The sequence below is a fragment of the Hemicordylus capensis genome, chromosome 3 (genome assembly GCF_027244095.1).
Source record: "Hemicordylus capensis ecotype Gifberg chromosome 3, rHemCap1.1.pri, whole genome shotgun sequence".
NCBI lineage: Eukaryota > Metazoa > Chordata > Lepidosauria > Squamata > Cordylidae > Hemicordylus > Hemicordylus capensis.
In genome coordinates, this window is record NC_069659.1 from 44,329,603 (window position 1) to 44,356,518 (window position 26,916).

Sequence of the window (26,916 nt, forward strand, 5' to 3'; positions counted from 1 at the left end):
AACTTTTTTTTCTGTATAGCAAGGAACAGGCTAGTTTTAATATAAGTAGAAACAAAAGACTGAGCATCACAAACAAACAAACATACATTTTGGATTCCCAGCCCTGACACATGCCTCTTCTGTTTCATTTATGATTGACGAAATCTGTTTCCCTCTAGCTCCTGGAGAGCTAGTGTCATGGATATCCAAATGTTGTAGCACAACTGATTACACAATGACAGGCAGATCTTGTCTTTCGCTGTCACTACAAAATCTCTCCCCCTTTCTCATCATGTCCAGTAATGCCCAGTGAAGCTGGCTGGTAGCAAGTTCAGTGTATTCTAAAGAAAGTTCATTTTCACACCATGCACAGGGAAGTTCTCTGCCACAAGATGTGAGGATGCCAGCTAGCTTTAAGTATGTTCAGAAGGATTCAACAAATTCATGGAAGAGAGATCAATCAACAGCCGTGATCCACTATCACAAAGTAGAACTTCCATGTTCAGAAGCAGTGTCCTTCTGAAAAGAACAAAACAAGTGATAGTTATCCATTTCATATGGTGCTTGTGAGTTCCCCAAGGCTTCCTCCTGGCTGGCTACTGTTGGAAACAGAACAGAACTAGTCAGGCTTTGCTCTGGTGAAGCAAGGCAGTCATTTATGTTCTCAGCTCCACCAACTAACATTTACCCTCACCTTTAAAGTATTTATTTACAATATTTCTACCCCACCTTGCCATTTTAAAAACTTCCAAGGCAGCTTACAGGTTAGTAATAATGGGGCCATAGGTCAGTGGTAGAGATCTGCTTTGCACACAGAAGATGCCAGGTTCAAGCCCTGGCGTCTCTAGGAAGGGCTGGAAGAGATTCCTGCCTAAATCCTTGGAGAGCCACAGCCCGTCTGAGTAGGCAATATTGAGCTAGTCTGACTTGGAGTAAGGCAGCTTCGTATGTTCCTGTGTAAAAATACAAAAGATGCAGACATTTTATTTATTTATTTATTTATTTTTATTTAGCAAATTTATTGACCACCTGACTTCTTTAGACTCGAGGCGGTTTACATAAATTAAAACAACAATGAAGACAAGAGAAGAAGGGGTATTGAAACAGGGGAGCAATAAAGATAGCAACAGCCACATGTAAAAACAGGAAAATAGCAGTGTCAACAGAACTGAATATTTTTAACCATTAAAATGTTTAAAAAGTAAAACATAAATCTACAGTTTAAAAAAAGTAAAACACAGCTCTACTGGCAATGATCTTTTGAGGATTTCCAAGCTTCACTTGGGGAAGGGGGATAAAATGTGTATAAAGAAGTGTGTATGTGTGTCCAGGAAATCTAGGACCAACAAACGGAAGTACTTTTTCACACAACGCATAATCAGCTTGTGGAATTTTCTGCCACAAGAGGTGGTGACAGCCAACAACCTGGATGGCTTTAAGACGGGTTTGGATAACTTCATGGAGGAGAGGTCTATCATCGGCTACTAGTCAGAGGGCTATAGACCACCTCCAGCCTCAAAGTCAGGATGCCTCCGAGTACCAGTTGCAGGGGAGTAACAGCAGGAGGGAGGACATGCCCTCAACTCCTGCCTGTGGCTTCCAGCGGCATCTGGTGGGCCACTGTGTGAAACAGGATGCTGGACTAGATGGGCCTTGGGCCTGATCCAGCAGGGCTCTTCTTATGTTCGTCTGTGTGTGTGTGTGATCATACTGTGCACTTCACCAAACACATAAGTGGGGAAAACAATAGAAGAGATGGTAATTCTCTGCAGGATTCTGGTGCATCCTTCTATTATTCTGCTTGAGGAATTGACACACTGACAAGACAGCAGGGGCGTAACTATAATAGCGAGACAGTTGTCTGGGGGCCCCACTGCCTTGGGGGCCCCCCAGAGGCAAGTCACATGACTGACTTCCACAGCCACGCAGCCGCCTGGGCTTCCTTCAGTTGTATTCATCCTCCGAAACTGATGTGAATGTTAAGACCTGGAGCTACCAGAACAGCATGTCTTTCTCTAGTACCATTAAATGACTTGCATCATCCACAATTTACAAAACCAGGGGCGTAACTACTATTAGGCAAGGGGAGGTGGCTGCCTGGGGGCCCCCACGCCTCGAGGGGGCCCCCAGAGGCAAGTCACATGACCAAATATTGTGAAGTGTGTGTGTGTGTGTGTGTGTGTGTGTGTGTGTGTGTGTGTCAGTGAGGGGACCATTTTAAAATTTTGTCTCTAGGCCCACTTCAGCCTTGTTACGCCCCTGTACAAAACCTTAAAAAAAAATAATTTAGAATGATATTCTATTGTGGCATATAGGAGATATAGATATATATATAATCTTACTCTGCTTTTTGTTATCACTATTCAGCCTCATTTAAGATTTCTTTACTTCATGAGCTGAGCTTCAGTGAGGGGGACCCATTTTAAAATCTTGTCTCTGGGCTCACTCCAATCTTGCTACGCCCCTGCAAGGCAGGACAGTGAGAGTCAGCTGACCTCTTTGAACAGCTCTTCTACTGCTTTTGGGGACCTAGTTAGTATCACTGAGAAATTCACAACAAATGAACAGCTCCCACAAAGTTGGTAGCATGGCAACTTTGCAGTGGTGGCACCAAGGGAAATAAAATTGAGGGGGTGGGCACAGTAAAGGGGTGCATTTTTGGGTGGGGTGACCCACATATTAGATCTCTGAAGCAGAAATGGGGGTGCAGGGGGAAAAGCAGCTGTCTGTGGGTGCAATTGGTGCCCTTGCTCCTCCCCCCACAACTACAGTCAATAATTATGGCTCCTGTGCAAGCTGAGGTCCAGAAACTTCTTTTAGCATTTGAGCTCAGTCCTGGAATATATCAAATCATAATGGAGAGGGAGGATGTGTGGAGTGATTTCCCCTGACCACAGCCTGACCTGACCCGACAGATCTAGGATTAGGCAGGAGGACTTCTGGTACAGAAGCTATAGATGTTTACTTCACCAGACAGAAATTCATCTGCTAACTCCTGCCTCTTTTTTCTCTGATAAACAAAGAGCAGCTGAATGTCAGATTTACAATACGTACATAGTAACACTCAAGGCACAAACTGACCAGGCTCAAACTATCATGCTTTGGATACATTATGCGAAGACCCAGTTCCCTTGAGAAGTCCATAATGCTGGGAAAGAGAAGAGGATGACGAGCAGCAAGGTGGATGGACTCAATTACAACAGCAATGAATGCACCACTGAGAGACCTTAAAGGCCAACTGCAGACAGATCTTCCAGGAGAGAATCTATCTATGTGGTCACTAAGAGTCGACACCAAATTGCACTTAATCAATCAATCAATCAACCACATAGTAACATGTGTACCTTCCACAGGTACCTTCCACATATTCTCCTAGGGCAACCATAATTCTTCCGCTAGGAAAAGACGGAGTTTGGACCATTTTGAGAAAGGTGGGATATAAACACTGAAGATAATGGATAGATAGATAGATAGATAGCATGTATTTTTCTGAATCCACCGATAGATATAACTTGCATTTTTAAAAGGGGGTTATCTGAAATTCAGAGTTGTCTTCCATTTGGATGGATGGATAGAGATTTCCATCCTAGAGATTACCACCTAGAGAGTTTTATACTAGGCGGTATAGAACAAACACATGAATAGGTAAACAGATAGTAGATAGCCCCTTTCTTTTCCTAGTGAACTGCTCGGGTTGTCTCCTTTTGAGTCAGGCCTCAGCCTTGGAACACTGCTCTGGGCTCCTTGGAGGAAGAGCAGGCTATAAATGTAAAAATAAATAAATAAAAATATTGCCGGAGGAGAGGAGGCTCTCCAGGAATCGCTTCAGTCAGAATTGGCAACTCTAACAGCGCATAGCAGGCAGGCAGGCATGTACATACTTGTGTACGTGGGGGTAGGCGCGTAACGCGTAAGCCGTGAGAGAGATAAGAACCCCGGTTCGCATTCCGGTGCGGAGCCTGAACCAAGCGCGTGCAAGCGAGGGACGACCAAAAAGACATCACAGCCCAGATGGGCAGCGATCGCTCGTAGCCCTATTCTCATTAGAGTTGGGGCAGGCTGCGGATTGGTCGGCGGCAGCGGCGGCCTCTCCCTTTCCGAGGAATGGATAGCCGCTTTGCCACGCCCCTCCGGCTATTGGCGGCTGCTGTTGCGCGGAGTGTGTTGGTGCCCTGCTGGTGTTTGTGGAGTAGGGGAGGAGAGACCAGAGCTCGCTCTGCCTGGATCCTCCTTCCAGATGTAGCCTTCCTCGGAGACAGCGGCAGGACGTTCCGCCTGAGCAGGTTAGTGTGCTGTCGTCTCCCTCCTTCCCATGCTGATCCCTTCTCCCTCTGCGCAGGATCCACTCCCCCCTCCCCGTTTAAGAGGCAATTTTTAAAGTGCTGGGGTCTAACGAGAGCATTCCTGTCGCCGAGATCCCCCGGGATAGCCCACAGCGGCTGGCGTTTCCGCAGCGTTCTCCACCCAGCTGAACCAAAGTGCTAAAAGAGAGTGTACGTCGATCCCCGATCCAGACAGAACAGCATACTCAGAAGCAAGTCACGGCAGAACTTACTTCCCGGTCAAGGGCTTAGGATGGTCTCTGAGCAGCTCGGCGCTTGTATGTTCACTCCGGAGTAAGTCCCACAGAGTTCAACAGGGCTTACTGCCATGTAAGGCGGTATAGAGGGCAGCTTTAGACAGAGAAAACCGCTCCTTCCGATTCCAAAACGAGGAAAGGAATGGGATACTTTTCATTTTGTGCCTTTTTAAGGTGGGGTTTTCTTGCAATGCGTGTGGGTTTGGCTCTGCAAGTTTTTACTGAGGTTTTTAAGTTTTAAACAGTCCGCCTTGAAAAACACCCACGAACATCGTCTTCATTCATATATTGACCCAGGTTGTACGAGCACCACGAGTCAGTCTGGAATCGAATTGCATCCTCCCAAGAAAGATCAAAGCTCTTAATGGGAATATAATTTGCCCTCTGGCTGGTGTCTAGAGGGCAAAGAGTTCTGGCAGGTATTTTTTGTACAGATTAGGGCGCAGTACAAAAATACTGATGTTTCTTTCTTGCTCTGAAACACACACACACACACACAGACACTCAAGGAAAGATATCTCTTTCCACAGCATCAACAACCTCCTCCTACAGAATGATTTACTGATTATAATGCATAAACAGATGGGGCTGTGCAACTCTTAATAGTGTGGCAGAAGCGTACATTTCAAAATGCAATCTGGAACTCTAGAAGAGATTCTTTTATATTCAGATCAGTGCAGGAAAGGTTTCCAGGCCATATCATTTTAAATTGAAGTGGTGGCAGAGGCAGCATATTTTTCCTTTAAGGGCTCCCTATATTTTCATCTCCTGAAATAGAAGTGTATTTAAGGGTTGATTCACACATATACACACATGCATCACTTAGTGACTGGCAGCTGATTTTCAGCGAACTGTGTCCATATTTAAGGGTATTCTTGAGGTGATGTCAGCTGATAAGAAAGTCAAATCTGCCTTGTTTAATCTGTAACAGCTGTTTCATACATGCAAGCCCTCACTTGATGCTTCACATGCATGTGTGAACCCTAAGTGTGGCTTCATTTCAAATATTTTATGAGGTGAAAGAGAAGGTCCTTTTTGGACAGTAGTTGAACACAAAGATACAAAGTGTGTTGAAACCATTCTTAAAATAATTAAAAAATGATTCTTGATTTCATTTATCTTGTCTTCAGAAATCTTGGGTGAGGATCTGACTAGAGAAAGCCTCTGAAACAATATTTGGCAGACTTTTTTTGCATTTTTGTTTTTTTAATGGTTACTCTTGTTCCTTGCTTGGTCATCCTAGAAATGCTTCCTGGCTGTCTTTGCATAAAGTTGGCGAGTGGGACATGGAAACATCTTTGGCTGCATGAGATGGTAGTTTTGTTTCATCTTATATTTCTCCACTTGCTCATCAGAAAAGCAATAAGTGTGAGACATTTTGCTTAAAATGAAAAGATTTTATGCTCTTGAGAGTTTAGACCCATATCTGCTTTCACTGAATAATTTTGACAAAGAGAATATGGAGAATTGGTCTCTTAGTTAAAGAATAATATCAGGCAATATTTATAGTTATAAACAGCTTACTCCAAATTATACTTGAGAACTTCCACATTCTGTGATTCCTTCTTTATAGTCAAACAGACAATTATCTACATCAGTGTACATCTTACCATTGTAAGTTTCCAGTTTTTGAGCAAATTAGATCAGTCGAACTTGCAAGATACTAGTGGAAAGCTTGTCAAACAGACAATTATCTACATCAGTGTACATCTTACCATTGTAAGTTTCCAGTTTTTGAGCAAATTAGATCAGTCAAACTTGCAATATACTAGTGGAAAGCTTGATTTCAACATAATGGATAAAAATCCCTCTTGGTTGCTTACTGCATTGAGAAGCTGTATTTTGTTCTAATGCAGTGAAAGTGGGAGAATATCCAGTTTCTCATACCAAAGTTTATTATTTCCAATTAAATTATCTTGTTTTTGTTCAAGTTGGCATATTCTCAAATCATAAAAGATTGTTAAAGAACAGATCCTTTTCAGTGCCTAGGAAATATTTTTCTTTACAAATCTTAGGGACCCCTTCTAAAATTCACAGGAAAAATAATCCTTGCATTTGATTTTGAAAGAATGCATTGCCAATATAGGCAGGTGTGTACTTCTGTTTGTTAATGATGTATCCCAAAAATAAGTTTTTGCAGTCCCAGACTTTACCTCTACAACTATTCAGTTTTTACTGTTTACAGTCCCCCCCCCCCCTTCCCCTCCTGTAGCCAGTGCTTCATGACATGCATCTGAGGAATCAGGTTCTAGTCCATGGCATCTTGGCTAATGCTACAACAATTTTGTTAAAATGCCACAAGATTATTATTGTAGAATATGTGCTTAACATTATTCTATTTTCTGGAAGTAGAGCCAGTGCTCCAAAGATAAGCTCTCAAAGAAACTCTATCCCAGTATTACATTTGTGAAACAACCAAGACTTGATCAATCCACTCGGAATGAATGGTAGATTTTCAGCAACCTTCTCTCCGTGGTAGGGACATGTGATTTGCATGTATCTGATTCTGGATACAGTTCCTAGCATTTCCCAATTAAAAGCCAGCAGGGCTAATAAAGATAAGACTTTGGAGTCTGAAAAGTCCCTGCTAGTCAGAGTAGATAGTGCTGAGCTAGATGAACCAATGGTCTGTCTGGCAACTTCATAAGAGCACATTTTGGGTACAATGCATTGGTGAAACCCTGCTTGCTTTAAAAAAAACTAGTCTGCTTGCTGTACGAAGTGCTGCAAGATCAATACTATCATATATTTAATGTGACTCATCCCTAGGCAAAAGACTGCACACAATGGCTTGCCTACTAGCTGGAGAATGTGTTTTCTGCCAGTGTGGCAAGCAGCTTTTATAAACACTAATGAAAATGGCTAATATATATTCTGCTGCATTAAATGGTGGATTTAATTGCATTTTTTAAAAGCCAGAGGGGGAAAAGGGTGGATATTTCAGTGCTGAATGCAGCCCACAGTAACCTGCTTCAGATGCTATACTGTATATGTGTGTACAGGTATCTGGACACATGTACATTCTTTTGTGTGAATGACTGTACATGCATTCATTTTAAAAGTGAATCTGGATACAGACCTCTTAAATGCAGGGTACAGATAAAAAAATATACCATTGTACGTGTGTTGAACATAATGTGTGAATTACTGTAATTTCATACAGATCTGTGTGTGCATTGTACATAGCATTGAACATACACTTGTGAAACTTGTGAATAGGTCTAGTGCTATCTGCAGTTCTGGCCAGAGGATTAGCTTTATTGTAAAATAAGTGATGTATCAGGGAGCAATGTGACCAGTAACCTCGGGAATTCAAGAATTGTGTACACTGAATTATGGCAGTACATGGGTTACACATGAGTTAGTTTGAGTTCACATTCTAATGGGTGGGCAGACAGACATCCCACTTGGTAGCAGAAGCTTGAGACTAGGACTACCAGTGTGCTTGCTTTTGCACCCCTGTAATGACTGTTGGATCACAGACATAGCCAGACATTTTTGAGCATAATTGATGATTCTGTGTACAAATCAAATGAAATAGTAATAGAGAGGAGTCAGAAAAACCCCAATTCTGCAGATACATTCCACTCTAACGGATCTCCAGAATTTATATTTTGGGTCTCACTTAGCCATTTCTTTAAAACACCGCCCAGAGCCTATGGATGGGGGTTGGGGGGTTATAAATGTAATAAATAAATAAATAAATAAAACAGAACCTGTTTCCTTCATTTTGGTAAGACTAAATTAGAAGCTGCTGGATTTTATATTCTAAAAATGTTAAACTTGCTTCTGACCTCAAAAAATGAGTCTGAAAGAAAAGGTGAAACCAACCAAAATGATCTTTAAAAGTGGCTCAGAATACACTCTATTTCAGAAGCATGGCTAATATTTCAACATCACAATGGAGTTGCAACATTGAGGAACAGTTTTACTCCATAGTTCTGCTGGAATCTCATCACAGCTTCTTGGCTATTGATCACTTGATACAGTCAACCTGGCATTTCCAAATTTGTGTGACATAGGGGAAAAAATCAGATATTTAAAGAATCTTAACTTGTTTGACTGGAGTACTCTCCAGCAGCCCCTTGTCTACAGAATATTGGCATGCCAAGACCTTGATCTTATATTTCTGAAAATTAACTTTAAGCTCATTTCTGGAGGGGGAAAAAGAGAGGATTTAAGGAATGGCCAGTCACAGTCTTATTTGCATTTCTGATAATAAGGATCGTGTCATCAGCATACGCAAGAGCAGAGAACTTTGAATCCCCAATATTTCAGGGATAACATGAAGCACACTTAAGATATATTGTACACATACAAGTTTACTCACAAGTGTACCAACAACTCTGGAAGAACATTTTTGGTCTGTTAAAAATACTATTCAAGTTTGTCTTCACCTTAATAAGATCCTGTTGATAAGCCTTAATTATGTATTTATACATATCTAGCGAATCAAGTATCTACCATAATTTATTTCAGTTTATAAGGCCAAAAGCCAGTGACAGATTTGTAAATGCCTTATACCAGGGTTTCTTAACCTTGGGCCCCCAGATGTTGATAGACTACAACTCCAATCATCCCCAGCCACAATGGACATGGCTGGGGATGATGGGAGTTGTAGTCCATCAACTTCTGGGGGCCCGAAGAAATTCTGCCTTATACAAATGCTGACAATTAGCTCGGATATTTATGCTTAAGGGGCAGCAGCATCCAGAGTACTGCTAGGACAACATGCACCAGCACAAGGCATTTTCCCTCACTGCCTCCCCTCTCCCACTAGAGATCCCCCCTCAAAAAAAATCAAAAAGCTGTTGATAAGGGTTGGGAGACCTCTGGCAATGGCATGGAATGCAGTGCAAGGAGCTGTGGGAGAAGGGGAGCACCTGGGAACTATGAGGGGAGCTGCTGTTGGAGGCACTGTTCTGCTCCAGTATTCCCTGTAACAGGGATTCCCAGATGTTGTTGACTACAGCTCCCATAATTCTCAAGCAAAAGCCATTGCTGCTGGGGATTCTGGGAGTTGTAGTCAACATCATCTGGGAATCCCTGTTAGAGGGAACACTGCTCTGCTCATGGTTTCTGGATCTTCTCCCCTCTCCCTGAAGCTCCCCACACAGGTGGTTAGGACAAGCATGCTCTACCCAGATTCTCTCCCCAGCTTTTTACTGAGGTAGGAAGAAAATTCCTCCTGCCCGGCTGGGGCTTGACAGATGAGCAAGCTCCTCACCTTCAACCTAACTTTTATCTTGCACATGATCAAGTATTGGGAATGCGACTGGCTCCCGTGCTGAGGATGGAGACATCTCCTGCCTTGCGTTTGGTCATGAAAACAGCCCCAAGGTGTTGAGTAGTGATCAATGGTAGACTAAATTGCATGAAAACAACTTGGTTTGGTCACCAGTGTATTTATGTGTACTGATTTATGTGAACCAGGGTATTAAGCAGGTTCAGATTTATCCAGCAAATAACTAGAGGAAACTTCGTCATGAATGCCACCACCTATTGAGATCATCAGGAGAGGTCCGTCTGCATTTGCCACCGACTTGTCTGGTGGCTGCTTAGGGACGGGCCTTCTCCGTTGCTGCCCCAAGGCTTTGAGATGCACTCCCTAGTGAAATAAGAGCCTCCCCATCTCTGACAACTTTTAAAACGTCTTTAAAGACGCATCTGTTCACCCAGGCTTTTAACTGATATATTGTTTTGATTGTTTTAATGTTGTTTTTAGAATATTGTTTTAAAACGTTTTAAATTGTGTTTTAAATTTCTTGTTTGTTTTTGTTTTTAATCAACATTTTCCTTGTAAACCGCCTAGAGATGTAGGTTTGGGGTGGTATAAAAATACGTCAAAACAAACAAACTTTGGGATAGTAGCTGTGTCTAACAGTGGATCCCAACATGTCCCCACCACCCATAATTGCAAAGCTGCCATGCCCCTCCAGTGCTGTCTCTTCCAAAGGAGCTGTGTGAACTTTCCCTCTAGGAAGAAGGTGTGCTGAACAATGTGATATGGAATTTTCCTACTGATTTCCTTGAAAGCAGTATGGACATTTGAGTTTCCACTTTTGCAGATTTTTGCCAAAAATGATAGTCTAATGTCAATAAGGTCTCCTTCCACTGGACCCTCAGTTGCATAAGAAATAAGGGATGATTCAGAGGTCAATAGAAATAGCAAGAGGTAAACAGAATGTCTGCTTTCTTGTAATCACACAAAGCCGCCATCATCATCATCATCATCATCAACATACAATAAACTAGTCACTTTCAGCCATCAGTACTTCTGCTCAGAGCACCTACAAGCCAGTATGGAGTGCTGGTTCTATAGGTCAAAGCTTTGTGGCCCTTCTCTTAGTAATGGTTAGCTAGCTAAGTGAATACTAGGGATGTGCATGAATGTTTCAGTGGGCTGGGGAGCGGTAAGCATGAGTAAAACAGGTCCTTTCCTGCTCCTCTGCCACCCTGCCACCTCTCTAGGTGCCCTAAAGAAAGTTCATGTGCTGCCTTGGGGCTGCACTCAGCAGCTTGTGCACGGTGGTAGGACATACATGGCCACTACACATGTGTGGCAGCCATGTGCGTGGTCTGCTGTTGCATGTGCGTGGTCTGGTTATTGCACAGCCGTGTGCAATCGTGTTGCTGACCATGCACATGGCCACTGCGCATGCACGGTGACCATGTGTATCCTACCTCCACACTCCGGCTGCTAGATGAAGCCCCGTGGCAGGGCAGGGCAGTGCTACACCCAGAACTGGGGCGGGATGACAGTGGAGCAAGTAAGGACCTGCTTTACTCATGCTTAAAGGTACCACTCCCTGCCCCACCGAAATGATTCGGTGGGCCGTGCTGAATTGATTCAAATACTTGTCTGATACCAAGAATTTGAACCATAAGCAGAGAGGTGAAGTACAAATCCTAGGGCTGGCTGGAGTGCTGGGTTAGATCTGCAGAGGAGACACACTGGCTAAATCACTGGCAAGCTGAAATCTAAACTGAGAGATCTGTCTATGGGACAGAAGCACCCATTCTGGGTAAGTGACTGTCCTTGCATGAAGGCTGTGTATGGTTTGCAGCATGGTTTGGTTTGCATCATGGGCTTTTAAATGTCTTCAATGCTTTTCAGTCTTTTCATTGGCCCCATGTTGCCTTTTCTTGAGGAGTGGGTTTTCTTGCTTGATTAGTACATAGTAGAAGCTACTTGGTTGCATATCTAGGTCAACAAAAACTTACCTCTTCAGTAGCCTTTGCGTAATGGAACTGCACAATGATCTGTAATCCCTTCAGAGCTTTGGTTCGATCTGAGGAATAGTCTAGAAACAGCTGTTCAAATTCCGATGACATGGGCTCAACCTTCATGGCCTTCTCAACAGACTTGAGGACTGTCAGAGGACATGTCTATATTCAACTTTGATTAGATGTACGCTCTGTTGTCATCCAACATCCATTATCCATGCTGCATGTGCTTTCTCCCTATTCTGCTTCCACACCTGTCCCCCACCCACTATATAAATACTAAAACCAGGCATCGTCCAGTAAAACTGATTGATTGGCAGGAGAGTCAAGACAGACAAAAGAAAGTACTTCACACAATGCATCATTGTGAATTTGCTGTCTCAGGATGTAGTGGTGGTCACTAGCTTAGATGATTTCAACGGGGAATTAGACACATTCATGGAGAACAAGTCTGTCGATGACTAGTAGTCATGATGGCCACTTGCCACATCCAGGTGCAGAGGCAGTATGCCTCAGAATACGAGTTTGTACAGAGCAACAGCTGGAGAGGGGTTGGAGACTTATCCAATGGTTACATTTCAGTTCTGTATTCTGGCTGTATGCTTCCCACCTCCAGCACCAAGAATAAACACATTTTGTTTCCTCTGAAAGGTGTGGAGTATGGTGTATTGATGAGTGGAATAACTCATCAACTGGAAAAGGAAGAAGCTGTGCAATAGATATGTTCATGGAAAGGGCCTGCTGAGTTGGTTCTCCCAATGTTTTGGCCCAGGCAGGGCTGCTTCAGAAGGCATTGCAACATGAAGAGAAGAGAACCCTTTGCTCTTTTTCGCAGCAGGGGAATAAAACCTCAGAAGAGGGTGGAGACCAGGAACATCTAACCTCTGCAGCAGTTTGGCCAAGAGGTTTGCTTAATACATAGTGGTCTTACCGTAGGATCGTTGACTCAGTCTTCCTTTTCTGAGCTCGGGCTTCACTCTGTTTGATTGCTTCCAATGCATGCAGCCGTAGATGGGTATCTAATCCATGAGACTGAGGAAGCCAGATCCTGCAGAGTGCCATGGATATAAGAAAACAGTGTACTGTGGCTACAATGCTGATTCACACATTACATGTTCAGGTGTGTGCCTAAGATGCTTTAGATGTATACCTTTTTTTAAAAGTGATGTGTTGATGTAACAAATGTATATCATACAAGTACAGTCATCAGGAAGCTGTGACTAGCTGCAGTTCCCTGTTGCCTGTATGTGACCAAAGCCCTACTCACATGTTACATTCAGCACACGTATGTACAGTGTAACATGTCCAACACTCTAACCACTACACCATGCTGGCATCTACAGTTGTTCACACAGCAATGTATACATGCATTGTGTGTGTGTGTGTGTGTGTGTGTGTGCATGTGTGTACTTACAATGTAATGAGTGAATAGCCCTAAGGTTGGGTTTGCCTCTGCTTAACGTGTGAAATGGCTCTTGCTTCTCCTATTTAAATCTCAGCACCATTCTGAATGTGGGCAATATCTTAAGCATTCCAAGAGGAATGAATGGAGTTTTCATGCCAAGCGATGTTACTTCTTTGCACTGCAGAACCAGAGCGTTTAAGGATTCTGTAGGCATTGTTGTCTCAGCTGTGACTGAAAACCACTGCACACTGCATGCAATTTTGGGAAGAAATAATCAAATGCAGCAGAGCATGTGAAAAGAATTTTTTAAAAGGAATTCCTAGGGCAATGAGAAGGGATCGGAGCAGACAAGGAATCATTTATATTTGTCTTGTCTGAAGACAATGCCACACACACACTTCCTCTCTGGAGATTTTTTCAGACAGAAGTAAGATCGATAGAGAGCAAGCTTGAAGTGGGGAGGGGAGGAAGTCCTACATTCTCCAGGGAGCAGATTGTGTGTGCATTTCGGAGCTTGTGCTGCTGCTTACAACTTCCCCCATATTAAGTTTATTTTCTTTAATATGGCTTTCAAATTTCACCAACTCAGAATACAAAAAGAGGGGGGCATGGTTGGCTTCCATTATCTTTTTTTGGCATTGAACACTGGCATAAGAAATGTAATCATCAATAGATGTTGGTATTAACAGTGTACTTAACCATAGTTTTTGTTGCACTTGATAATTTTCTTTATTGCATTTGGACAGATTTCAAGGATGAGTGTTTCTGTGGCAGAAGGGATAAAAGAAACATTATAAGGGATTCAAATCCAGCTCTGGAGAATTATTTATCAAACATAGTTCAGTCCAAATATGCTTAAAGGCTGGGAAATTGTAATGCACAGAAATTTTGCTGGGCTTAGATTCCCTTCATTGGAAGAACCATTCTGAAAAGAGATCTGTCTCTGCATTGTCTGGAACTGCATATTCAGGCATATGGTGTGGGTGTGTGGCGGGGGAGGATCTATAGATAACAATATAAGTCCAGAGTCCATCCAGAAGTGGATTCTGCATGCATTGAATAGGGCTTTTCTGTGCATTATATGGCAACAAATTCAGGTTTGCAACCAACCATTGTACTACACTAGGGCCAAAGCAGAAGCGCATTGTTTGATCTCTTACCAATCTTGTCACTCACATGCACACCCCATTCATATGTAACATGAAACTGGCATTTAAGGGGCCAAACCTGTACGTTGAAATGTAGGACACCCCGGTGAAACTCCCATTTCCACATGGAGAGTGACCCCAGCTTTTGTTCTCCAAACTCCAACCTGAACCCTCGGGTTGTAGTGTGTTTCACCGCTCTAACCAGAAGTTAACAGCCACCTGCGTTACTTGCAAATGCTGAGATATGGCCAGGCTTTAGGGATCATTCATGTGTCTCCGCAGGTGGCCTGAGGAGACACAGAGATAAGTGCTTAGAGCACTCTTCTGATGGGAGAATCCCCCAAGGCACTGCACGCATTACATTAGGGATATCTGGAGGCCGGGAAAATGAGTTCCGGCCTCCTGGCAGTGGGGGCTCTGTGGGTGTGCGACTTGTGTGCCAAAAAAGCAACCATTGCTCTTCTGTGGGAAGGTAGGCTGAACCCTGCCTTTCCCCCTGCCCTGCCCAACCGCCCACCCATGCGGCCGTATGAATAGCTCCAGAGTCTCTTGGGTGTGTCCAAGAAATTGATTAAATTTCAAAACAACAAAAGCTCAACAATGTATATTAAGAAAATCTGTTGTTACATTTTTATAATAACCAGAGGTAGAAGGTGCTCCTGATGACAAATCCTATGTTATTAGTCCTCAGGAAGGGGCAACCACGGTTCCCTTCCTCTCTTTTTCCTTAATCCTGCTCTTACTGCTAACTTGGAGTAGAATTGCATTTTCCCTTATACTAAATGCTGCATGTAAATTGTTGGGGAAATGACAGGTCCTTGCAACAGAACCACAGCCCAGAGCGAAAACCATTCCCTGGATTGAGTTTGGCAAAAATGGTCCTAAGATCTTTGCTCCACTGCCTTGGCATAATCTGTAGAGTCCAAGCACTGCAAATAAATCATCTGTGGTTGCGCTTTCACTGAGGGAGGTGGATAAAATAGAGGGAAGGCAGGCATGGAAAAGAAGCACAGACAGTGAAAATGTAAGGGAATCTATAATGCTGAGCAACAAGGTTATCTGAAAGGACATTCAATTTACTGCAGTATGTAGAGTTGAGCTTGCTGTGATCCCATCTGTAGCTCACATCAGACTCTGCTTTCTGGGACCATGCCTGATTCTTAAATGCTCTCACCCACTTTCATTCTACTGATGTAAGAAGACTGGACTTATCTATGTTATTTTGAAACAGTTTGCTCAATTTGTCCTTAATAAATGACTCAGAGGGATATCTTTCAGGGTAAGAGATGAGATTTAAATCAGAGGACTTTACAATGAGCTGGGTACATTATACACTGAAGATCTCAACTTAATAAGACAAATCGGAGACAAATTAAAAAGAGGAGCAAAGTATTGATTGGCTGCCCTGGTCTGTTGAAAATGGAACCATTTCTTTTTCATGCATTCAGTGTCTCAGAATGAAAGGCTTCAAACATATAAATATTGTGGAAAGAGGGAATCTTAATCCCTCTCATATAAAACCAGGATTAACCAAGGCAATTGATTGGCAGTAAGTTCAGAACTAACAAAAGTGGGTATTTCTGCACATAATGTGTAATTGGCTTACAGAATTCACCATCACAAGATATAGTCTTGGTCATGGGTTTAAATGGCTATAACAGAGGATTAGACAAAATCATGATCATCTGTCAGTGCTTCTTAGCCATGACAACTAAACTGAGCCTCCCCATACAGAGGCAATATACCTTGGCATATCAGATGCTACATAGGAAGCTGCCTTAGACTGAGCAAAACCATTGGTCCATCCAGTTCAATGTTGTCTCATCTGTACTGATTGGCAGCGGCTCTTCAGGTTTTCAGACAGGAGTCTTTCCCCGCCAGGGGTTGAACATGGGACCTTCTGCATGCAAAGCAAATACTCAGCCACTGAGCTAGGACCCTATCCCTGCCCTGGGGACAAGCAATAGTGCAAGGCTATTACTTTCATTCCCTGACGGTGAACTCCCTGAGGCATCCTTGTTGCCACTGCTGGAAACAGAATGCTGGGCTAGGGATGAATCTTAGTCTAATCCAGGACCATAATTCTGATTTTCTTATCAATGGTGGGAAGGAAAGAGAATTGTGAAGGGGAAGCATCTGAATCTGAGAAATAGCACCTGAGAATGGTGAGAGGATTGGTGTTCGCACAAGGTTGTGTGGTGGAGCAGTGGGGACAAGTGCGTGAGAGGGGTTAAAGGAAGGGTAGGCAACCTTAGTTCTCCAGCTGTTGTTGACCTACAGCTTCCGTCATCCCCAGACCCAGCCACAAACTGGCTGGGTCTCCCATTGGTTGATGGGAGCCGTAGTTCAAAAACAGCTGGAGAGACAAAGCTGCCTACTCTTAGGTTAAAGGGTACCAGATGATAGAAGAGACAGTAGATAGGCCATCTGACAGTTACTCATGTCTTCTTGGGGAAACTGTATTCACACTTAAGAGCAAAGAGTTTGATCTATCTTAGGGGTAGCTGCACCTAAGCAGGCTCCTTCCGCACATGCTTCAGTTTCTGGACCAGGAACTGTGAGTGTAAATCAGATCTGCATCGGCATGTACACCTGAATGTGGAGGACCTCTATCCATATTGTATTGCTTTCAGAGAGATGCATGGATGTGCATCCCCAGACACATTCATGCAACTGATCATGCATAAATACATTTTTATGTGTAGCAGGAGCTGGACTGAGGTGTATGGCTTTACTTAAATCATACTATTAAGATTAGGATAAAATTCTGCAGCAAAAATGAAGCTGATTTCATGCCATAGCACAATTACTTCTTCTTCGAAATCTAGGCAGTTATAAGGGGCACACTCAAGCCAACACAGAAATAAAATAAAGATTATCACATCGTATCTTGGCTCCCAATGATGGAGCCAAAAACTTCTTTAAAATAGCATCTATTTGCAGATTGTATTCAGTGCTCCTGCTATTAGATGACTATTACAATATGATGGTTATTAATGCAAAAAGTTCTGGAGATTGTGAGGCAACATTTCTAGCATTCACCATAGGTGTCTGCTGAGGCATCTTTTAGTCTGTCAGAAGAGGAATACTTTTAGCAAAAACATGCCTGTGCTTCTTGAAGGTTATTAGCAGCTTCTAGCTTTTCTCACAGCCATGGAAACTGCCAGCATTTTGAAGGAGGTCCTTAATTATGTTAGAGGAACCAACTGGAAATAAGTGTTAAGCAATAATTACAAGATAGAGCATTATGGGTAATGATGTTGGCACATCTTTATAGAAGCACAGAATAATTGTTTTAACTTTAGCATGACATCTCCCCCAAAATGATCCTATAATTATAAGGGGCTTAAACTACCACTACTAAGTACACTTGATGTCTGCTAGATAATCCAGTCCCATTGAAATAAATGTAATTATTCATAGGAAAATAATGATTCTTAGTTGGCACCACAGTGAGCCTTTTCAGACAACAATGCTTTCACTAACTATACCTAGGCTGTGGATGGCCAACAGAACAAGTGACTCAGATAGTTTGAATAAGTGACAGGGGAAAATGGAGCCGCTCGGATAATTTTAATTGTGACGCACCTGAGCAGAACAGAGCATAGATTTAGGCCTATGTATCTGCCTGTCCCCATGGCTGCAGTGCTGCCTGCTCTCCAGTTCAGCATACTAAAAGCAAAACCACACCAAAGCACTTAGGTTGCATCTATTATATATTTTGAAGAGTTTGTGGGTGTGTTTGTGCAACAGAAAATCATACTTCTCGACCATCTTCTCGACCGTGTGTTATCTACAGGCAACACATCTTGTATACACAATCTTGTCACTCAAATTAACTGAATGAGCTACTTTCTACACTGGAAAATGATGGGGGAAAGGTTTAAATCTTTAAAATAAAAAAGAAAGAAATTCTGAATGTAATCAGATTTTAGCTGTTATTCTGAACAGATTTTTAACACCCAGTAATCAGATCATTAATTCAAAAATGATTTCATGCTCAAGAGAAGCATATTTTTATCGGATTCAAATTTACCATATATTGTAATTATCAAGTAAAATGAATGATTGTGGTTGACATCCTACAAGCTTCAATTTTTTTATTTCCCTTTTCCAAGCACATTAATAAAACAAGTTCTGTTACATATATAAACATTATATCTATTATGTATTTTGAAGAATTTGTGGATTTGTTTGTTGGAATGTGTGAGCTGGCCATTCAGCCAGCTTGGTTCGAATCGGGACCAGATTTGAATTGACCCAACCTGGTCCGGCCATCAAGCTGGCTGAGTTGGCTTGTAGGCCGGCTCTGGGGATATATTTATAAAAGGGAATCCACACGCACAGAGGCCCAAACCAGGCCACATCCGGCCAGGCCTGTCATTTGGGAGGCCAGCTAGGCGGTTGGAGGAGCCCCCACTTCTGCCTCCGCTGTCCCCACCATCAGGAAACTAAAGATAAATATTCCACTTTCGTCGCCTGCCCTTCTTAGTATAGGGAATCCCCCTTTACTTGTAAAGGGAAATCCTAGCTGGCCTCCCCTTTACAAGTATGCCCCCCAAGCTGCCCTGTGAGCCAGTTCTTTGAACCGTGGGGCAGTCCAAACCGGGCTGGCTCGATGCAAGCTGGCTTGCATATCCCTATTTGTTTTGCAAACTAAAATCACACTTTCCGATTACCTACAGAAACCAAACTTTGCATAAACAATCCTGCCACTTAATATAGCTGAATGCACTACATTTTACACCAGAATATGGCGGGGGAGAGCTGTAAATTTCACATAACTTTTTTAAAATGCACTATGACTTTGCCTGGTCACTAATGGCCCTCACCACCTACTAGTATCTCATATTTAGTCCTAAATATTAGTGCTCACTAATTTAGTCATACCACATATGCCCAAAAGGTTGGTCACCTCTGAGCTATAAATGACTTTGGATATGTTTGCGTCAGAGCTCCTCTGGTGGAGTTCTGTTTCATTTCTTGTTTCTTTTTAGTTTGCCCCTCTTTGTATCTTATTGGGCTCTGGATATGAAAAATGATGGGGCATAAGCATAAGCAGCCTGCTAATAAAATTGCCATTAGAGAAGGCAAAAAAGCTTTAGAATATGCTTCCACATATTGTTTTTTAATATAGTCAGTTCTGACTTATACGACTGACCAACCCTGCCCTCCTCACAAGAAGAGATGTCAGCACACACATCCTGCCCTTCCTCCAGGTGCGCTGCCCACTGCCACATAATCTCATGGGGATATGGTTCTTCTGCACCACCCTGCTATGCGTTTATATCAAACGAGACAGTGTGCCAAGAGGGAGAGGAGGCTCATAGTGTGGTGGGCAGGGCTGGCAGATGTGTGGGGTGCAACTGGTATTGTCCAAACTGGCCCAAAGATAAGGAAAGAAGCATGGAGTTTGAGTGTGGTGCTTACACCATTGTAGAATCCAGATGAGAGACTTGTGGTATGCAAGGAAAAGACAGTAGAGTTGAATTGAGAATATTAATAGTAGAATGAGACAGATATTATTTACAGACTAGCAAGTGCAGTCTGCCTTCAGTGCTCTTGCTGCTGGCTGTTTGTCAGCCCCGCCTGTACTCCAGGACTGGAATAAAATTAACTAAAGCACCATTCAAAAGCTGGCTTGGATCAATGAATTGATTAACAAAAAACACCACAACCGTCAGCAATTTTGCTGACTGAAACAGACCACTAAATTAAATTGTTTCCTTCCTTCCTTCCTTCATGCAAATTTCCCCCACCTTCTTTTTCTATTAAATTTTTCCTCGTTCTTTTATATCTGCGGAGGAGAACAAATATGAAATTAAGTATTTCCATTTTGTTCTCTGTGTAAAGATACTAAGTGTAAAGATACTAAGCAAATTCACTTACAAGTGAGTAAGGAAGCATGTGTAACAAATGTCCTAAAATCTTTTTTCTTCTTCAGTTTTTTTATTGGAATATTTAAATATATATTCAATCCAATCCAATTCAAATCAGTCATTCAATACAAATCAATATAGCATACTTCTAATATCAACCAACAGAACTATGTAGATAGTATAAGATAGTATGTTTGGCCCGGCCTTTCAGGGTTTTTAATTAGTTTTAATTGTTTTAATGCTAACCTGGTTTTCAGGGTTTTAATGGTTTGTTTTTTAAAGATGTTTTTAAATTGGTGTTCATATTTATATTTCTGTTTTAATTGTTATTGGTTTTAATGGTTTGTTTTTTTAATTGTCAACTGCCCTGAGCCATTTCAGAAGGGCGGTATAAAAATCGAATGAATGAATGAATAAATAAGACCGCTACTTAAAAGCAAAACTACTATTTTAAACATATCAAAGTAGTCATAGTTTACACACTTCATGAGTTGCCTCAATTAGACTCTATATAAAAGATTTTTTTTTCCAAATTCAGTAGAATTGTGATTCTTTCTCTAGTTTTTCATTATCTTTAGTTTATCTGATTTTTTGTCTAAAATTGCCCATGACCATACTTTATTGTACCATCTCTCCACATTTAATTTATCTAGTAGTTTCCATTGCTGTGCCATAATTGCTTTAGCAACCAGGATTTAAAAAGTAACTAATTCTTTATCTTCAACTCTGTTATTATTTCCTGTAAATGCAGTAAAGCCAAGTCTGGAGAATACTCTACTCTTTGGTTCATTATATTACTAATTTCAACAAAAAATTTCTCCCAGAAAGGTTTAATTTTCTCACACCTCCACCACATATGGTAATATGTACCTTTCTGTTTACAACCCCTCCAACATTATATGGAGTTTTGTTGAGAAAATCGAGCTAATATTGAAGGTGTTAAATACCAATGATGTAGTATTTTCCAGTGAAGTTCTTGAATGGAGGCTGAGAGAAAGACCCCTGGCTTCCATATTGAAAGCCATTATGTCTCCTCTATCTTTTTACCTACATCCATTTCCCATGCAGTCCTTAAACCTAATGAGGGATCTCCAATCTCTATTTGTATTAACATTTTGTGTATCTTAGAACTTATCTCTTTAGGTTGATCCAAATAACTAAGTATTAATTTCTCAAAATTAGTTAGTGCTCGGGTGGTGGAGTTCTCAACGCTAGTATCCATCAGTATAGATCTGATTTAAAACCGGACTAGCCAAGGTATTTGAAAACTTATTTGTTGTTCAATCACTGCCTTCTTAAGTAACTTTTTGTTTCTATAAAAATTTCTTATTCTATAGAAATTCTTTTCCTTCAACATCTTCAAAAAGGTCAATCCATATTTATCTGCCCCAGTATCCAGATAAGTTAGTAAAGGTGTTAGGGGAGAAGTATCTCCTATCAATGTTGTAATTTTTTCTTTCCACATCTGGATCATATTTCTAGTGAATACATTCTTAGTTTTCTTAACCTCCTTAAACTTACTTGGATGAAAGATTATTTATCTCAAGACTCCTTCTGGTTCCTGTGTCTCTTCTGTTTGTATCCACTGTTTTGATACATCATCCGTTATAAATGTTACCATATGGCTTAATTGGGCAGCTTGATAGTACAGTTTTAAACCTAGAAGTCCCCATCCAGCTTGTTTTTGAGGTCTATATATTATCTTTCTATTTAATCTCACGGGTTTTATATTAAAGCAAAACCTCTCAATTTTATTTTGCCATAGCCTAAATATTTTATCAGGGATTTCCACAGGAAGAGATTGAAATAGAAAATTTAGTTTAGATAGAACATTCATTTTTATTACTGCTATTCTTCCCAAAAAGTTAAGATTTAATCTTTTCCAGTGAATTATATCCTTACTAAATTTTTTCCAAACGGGCTTAAAATTTCTATTGAATAATTTGTTAATGTTTTTAGTTATGTTAATTCCTAAGTACTTAATCAATTTATACGTTATTGGGATCTCCAGGCACTAGAGACTTCCCTTTTGTATATTGGGGGATGTATGAAAAAACATCAACTGGGATTTATTAAAATTGACAGACTCTGATTCCTCCGTGAATTCATATAATTCTTTATTTAAATATTCGATAGACTGTCTAGCTTCTGCAAGGGTTAATACCATATCATCGGCAAATAAATCAATAGATTTAAAATTTAAATTTCTTTAGAACATATTTTAAATAGATTGGCTCTAGACAGTCAAAGCTTTAAGTATGTCCAAAGAACATATCGCTAAGGAGGCTGAGTTGACTTTAGAAGCGTAGATAATATTTAATAACTTTCTTAAATATATTTCTCCTAGGAATAAACCCTGATTGATCTATATGAACAATTTTGTGTATAATTAATTTGTCGATTAGCCAGTAGTTTGGTGTATAATTTATAATCAACATTAAGTCCGGAGACTGGTCTATATGAACTGACTTCGTGTAAATCTCTACCTATTTTGGGAATTAATGTTATTTTTGAATCGTGCCACAAGGGTGGGAGACACGCTCCCTAAAATCCACTGCCTGAAATAGTCTTCCTCACGCCATGCCACCCATTTGATTGTGGAACTTCAGTATTTCAAAATATGATGAAGTCTGGTTATGGTTTTCACAGCTCACCATGTGGTATTGTTTCCCCGTAAAAATAGCTGTGTGAACTTCCTTCCAGATTTTTAATGATTAGTGTAATTTATTGAGGCATTTTATTCTGAATGATTAATGCTTTGCATTCTAACTGTAGGTATGTAGCTGAATGAGTGTGTTGACACACATCTTTTATAAATGCAAAATAAACCTTGGTCCTATTTATTTCAGAAAATTTACTAAGAGGAAAAGTTGCAAAGGCTGTGCATCATGGTGGTAGATTTATTATCCATCCCTTTGCAAATGAAAGTTGTTGCTTGAGGCTTACAAGCTTAACCTTTGAAAGGGAATTTTTCATTCCTTGCTTAGATGTTGGCCAGAATCGAAAGGCATTCTAAGCTGTGTTTCAGGATTTATTGGGCACTATTTTATTTTCAACTGGCAGTAATCAATATGTTAATGAAGGGTTTCTGAAATCTTACATTTTGAAGTTGGTCCCAACTTCAAAAAGTCCCAACAGGAAGCGTCCCTTCAAGGAGATTCTTGTGTGGAGGAGAAGGGAATGGGACCCTTGTTACAGATTTGTACCAAGCCCAGATAAATGCATGGGCACTGACTAGCAACAGTTAAGTGGAAAGCATAAGCCCTTTTCACACATTATGTCCAAAATATGCCCAATGAGTGTATGGTTACACAGGTACAGTTATTCACTCCTTACATTAAAGACAAGTACAGCAGTACACTTTCTATCTGTACCGTGCATTTGAGGGGCCTCTACGCAAATTCACCTCTAAAATGTTGTCTTTCACACAAAAACAAGTGCACAGACATATCTGGTGAGTTTTCTCTCCTCCCTAATCTATAAGAAAAATAAAAATGTAAATCATAAGTTAGCTGACTTTTTAAAACATGCAGTATTGCATCTCATGATCACACATGAACAATTAAATGCCATGTTCTGAATTCCTTTTTTTTATATTTCCACCTACAGCACCTAAAGGCAACGCTGTTCAGACAGATTCTGAATTTAAGAACGGAAGGAATAACATCATCACAGCCTGGCTCAATATGCCAACCGTTTTATGGAAAACCATCTTTGAACATTAGGGTTTTTCCATTTATTATTTCAAAATGTCGGAACTCAGCCCTACATCTGGATTAACATCAAATATGGAAAATGGAACTTTTCTGGAGCTGTATCCCACATCTCTTTCAACATCCATGGATTCATCGTCTGGACGCATGTCTAATGTCTATGTCTATGTTTCAATATTTCTCAGCCTCTTGGCATTTCTCCTTTTGCTGCTAATCATTGCACTTCAGAGGCTGAAGAACATCATTTCCTCCAGTTCTTCCTACCCAGAATACACCAGTGATGCTGGAAGTTCCTTCACTAACTTAGAAGTCTGTAGTATTTCTTCCCAGCGGTCTGCTTTTTCAAACCTTTCCTCGTGAAAAGAAATGAAAGGGAATATTATGGGAATGAAACAACTTTGTCTAACTCTTGAGGGGAACTTATGCATGCAGTATTTACCTTGGCAGACTATTAGTCATAAATGAGGTGATTTCTAATATTTACTTTGATTTTTCTGTCTCTTTTTAGTCTCCATTTCCCTTTTTTAAAATTAAAGATGCTTTTCATCTTTGAGCACAAAAATTGACATCTGATTGTAGCTTCCTGCCCATAATAGTGTAGCAGCCTTAGAGAGATTTCCAGCCTGTTCTAAAGATGGTGCAGGTATTAAAACCGATCCTTGGTCCAAACTGATCATGCTTATCCCAGTTTGTCACCCAAGTTACAACAATGTTTACTGAATTCAACACCAACTGCTATTTGTAGAAATACTGTATCAGTTTAATACAGAATAAACTTGACTTATTAAAAGTTATTGGCCTGGGCATTGATGTTTTTAGAGTGATGTAGTTTCAGGAGTTAAAGTAATTTTAAGAAAAAAACATTAATATACATTTTAGTTGAGATTCATTTGTACATTTTCCTGTATATAGACACCAATCCATATTGTCTGACATGCTTGTTTTATTTTAAGCTAATGACTCCAATAAATATGTACATTCGTTCATTTCAGACTCACTGCATTTGATGGACTTGAAGATTTACATAATTTGGTGTTTGCTTCTGAGTTCCAAATATTTTTCTAGGATATTTGATACTTGATAATTATGGATGGATATTTTTTGCTTTAAAAAATCAGTGCTAAAATGTAGGCCTGTGAACAAAGGCAAATCATGTTAGATAGTTCTATAAAAATATTCAAGAATACGAGCTTCATACTTGTATTTCAGCCGTGTGTGTGTGTGTATAGGAACAAAATAAGCTGAAAAGGTAAACCCATACACAAGAGGCTCAGTAATGAGGCAAGGTGAGGCGGACACCTCAGGTGGTGGATTACCTGCCTCTGGCAGGCTTCTGCATTTGGCCACCAGCTTCACCAACTAGCCTGATAGTGGGCAAGCAACTGCGTCTACCTGGCAGTGGTAGGGCCCTGCACTACCAACTCAAGGGAGATAGGAATGGGGAGGGTGGGGAGACTGGGGCGGGAGAAGAATTCCATGCAGCAGGTGTCACATGCCACAGGGGTGGGGGTGGGGGGTGGCTTGCAATGCTGCTGCCCCAAGCGGGCCTGAGCCGGACCTGATTCATGTTTTGAAAAAAATATTTTTATTTTATTTTATTTTATTTCTTTACCTCAGGGCGGTTTACACAGAGAAATAACAAACAAATAAGATGGATCCCTGTCCCCAAAGGGCTCACATTCTAAAAAGAAACATGAGATAGACACCAGCAACAGTCACTGGAAGTACTGAGCTGGATAGGGCCAGTTACTCTCCCCCTGCTAAATAAAGAGAATCACCACGTTAAAAGGTGCCTCTCTGCCAAGTTAGCAGGGATAACAACAAAATGACAACAAATTCAATATATGGCTTTCTAAAATATGTTGCAATATGAAATATCGATCCCAATACATTCTGAAGCTGAGGTGCTATTCATCAGAGAAAACAAAAACAATGATAGGAGGAAGCATCTCCTCCACATTCAAGGCCAAACTAGATGTGATGTGAGAAATATGATTGGATCACCCAACATATTTATTTGGTTAAAATTAGCTGAGTTGTGGACCAGTTTAGATCAGAGGTGTGGTGCTGGAGGAAGGAGCAATTTACACCTTTCTTCCTGTGCCATTTCCCCAGCTGAAATAACTTGGTACTGTAAAACTACTATTTGCTACTGGGGATGGAGGGGTGGTGGTGGTGGTGGTGAGGGAGACCGGTACCAGTACTGTACCATTTTTTTTCTAAGTCCAGTTCTAAAAGATGGCTTGCTTCCACACGGACCTGCTTAGATACAGGTATTGTCTTCAGAGTTTATGGGGTCATAGCTCAGTTGTAGGGTATCTGCCTTGCATGCAGGAAGCCCCAGTTCCAGTCCCTAGCATCTCCAGGTACAGCAGGGAGAGACTCCTGCCTGAAAATTTAGAAAGCCGCTACTAGTCCATGTAGACAATGCTGATTAGATGGACCAATGGTCTAACATGGTTTAAGGCAGCTTCCTATGTTCCTAGAGATCCTTCTCTGATTGCTCCCACTTTTTGAAACGTGGGTGGCAATCAAGGAAAGGGCTATTTCATTGATGATGGTGGTGGTGGTGCCTCATATCTCGAATCCTCTCCCCAGAGAAGATCACCTGGCACAAGCTCATTCCAGCCCCAGGTGAATGTCTTTTTAAAAACTTGCCCAGGCTTTTTAATGCTTTCTTTAATATCTTAGTGCAATTTCTTTTTCTAGGCTGATCTCCGCTCCTTTAATTATGGTATTTTTCATATTATGGAATAGCAGAGGTGTATCTAGTGAAAATAGCGCCTAGGGCAAGCACTGAAATTGTGCCCCCTGTCCAAACATCTGACACCCATCTTTCAGATTACTTTACCATAATATCAGCTGAAAAATACAAGTCAAGCTTGTTAATTTTTAAATATCATCTTTTAATATTTCAAAAACTATTTAGCAGTGGACGTAGCCAGACCAAAAAATGCTGGAAAACTGCAAATTTCAGTATGCTGGG

The 26,916-nt window shown here is 41.1% G+C and overlaps 1 protein-coding gene and 1 long non-coding RNA gene across 2 annotated transcripts; one reads left to right on the plus strand and one right to left on the minus strand.

Moving 5' to 3' along the window:
* Nucleotides 1-13: 13 nt before the first annotated feature.
* Nucleotides 14-3,952, minus strand: LOC128349020 (uncharacterized). Its single transcript, XR_008318498.1, has 3 exons — nucleotides 3,861-3,952; nucleotides 742-932; nucleotides 14-498 (listed from the first exon to the last, which is right to left on the minus strand). It is a non-coding gene; the product is annotated as an uncharacterized LOC128349020 (long non-coding RNA).
* A 170-nt stretch (nucleotides 3,953-4,122) lies between these two features.
* On the plus strand, nucleotides 4,123-24,916 carry SERTM1 (serine rich and transmembrane domain containing 1). Its single transcript, XM_053304879.1, has 2 exons — nucleotides 4,123-4,262; nucleotides 23,827-24,916. Exon 2 carries the CDS (start codon nucleotides 23,967-23,969, stop codon nucleotides 24,288-24,290), a length of 324 nt encoding a protein of 107 aa, XP_053160854.1. The 5' UTR covers nucleotides 4,123-4,262; nucleotides 23,827-23,966; the 3' UTR covers nucleotides 24,291-24,916.
* The last annotated feature ends 2,000 nt before the right edge of the window (nucleotides 24,917-26,916 follow it).

What these genes read in the sequence shown, in the direction of transcription:
- SERTM1 (XM_053304879.1), top strand. Translation starts at nt 23,967, where the DNA reads ATGTCGGAACTCAGCCCTACATCTGGATTAACATCAAATATGGAAAAT.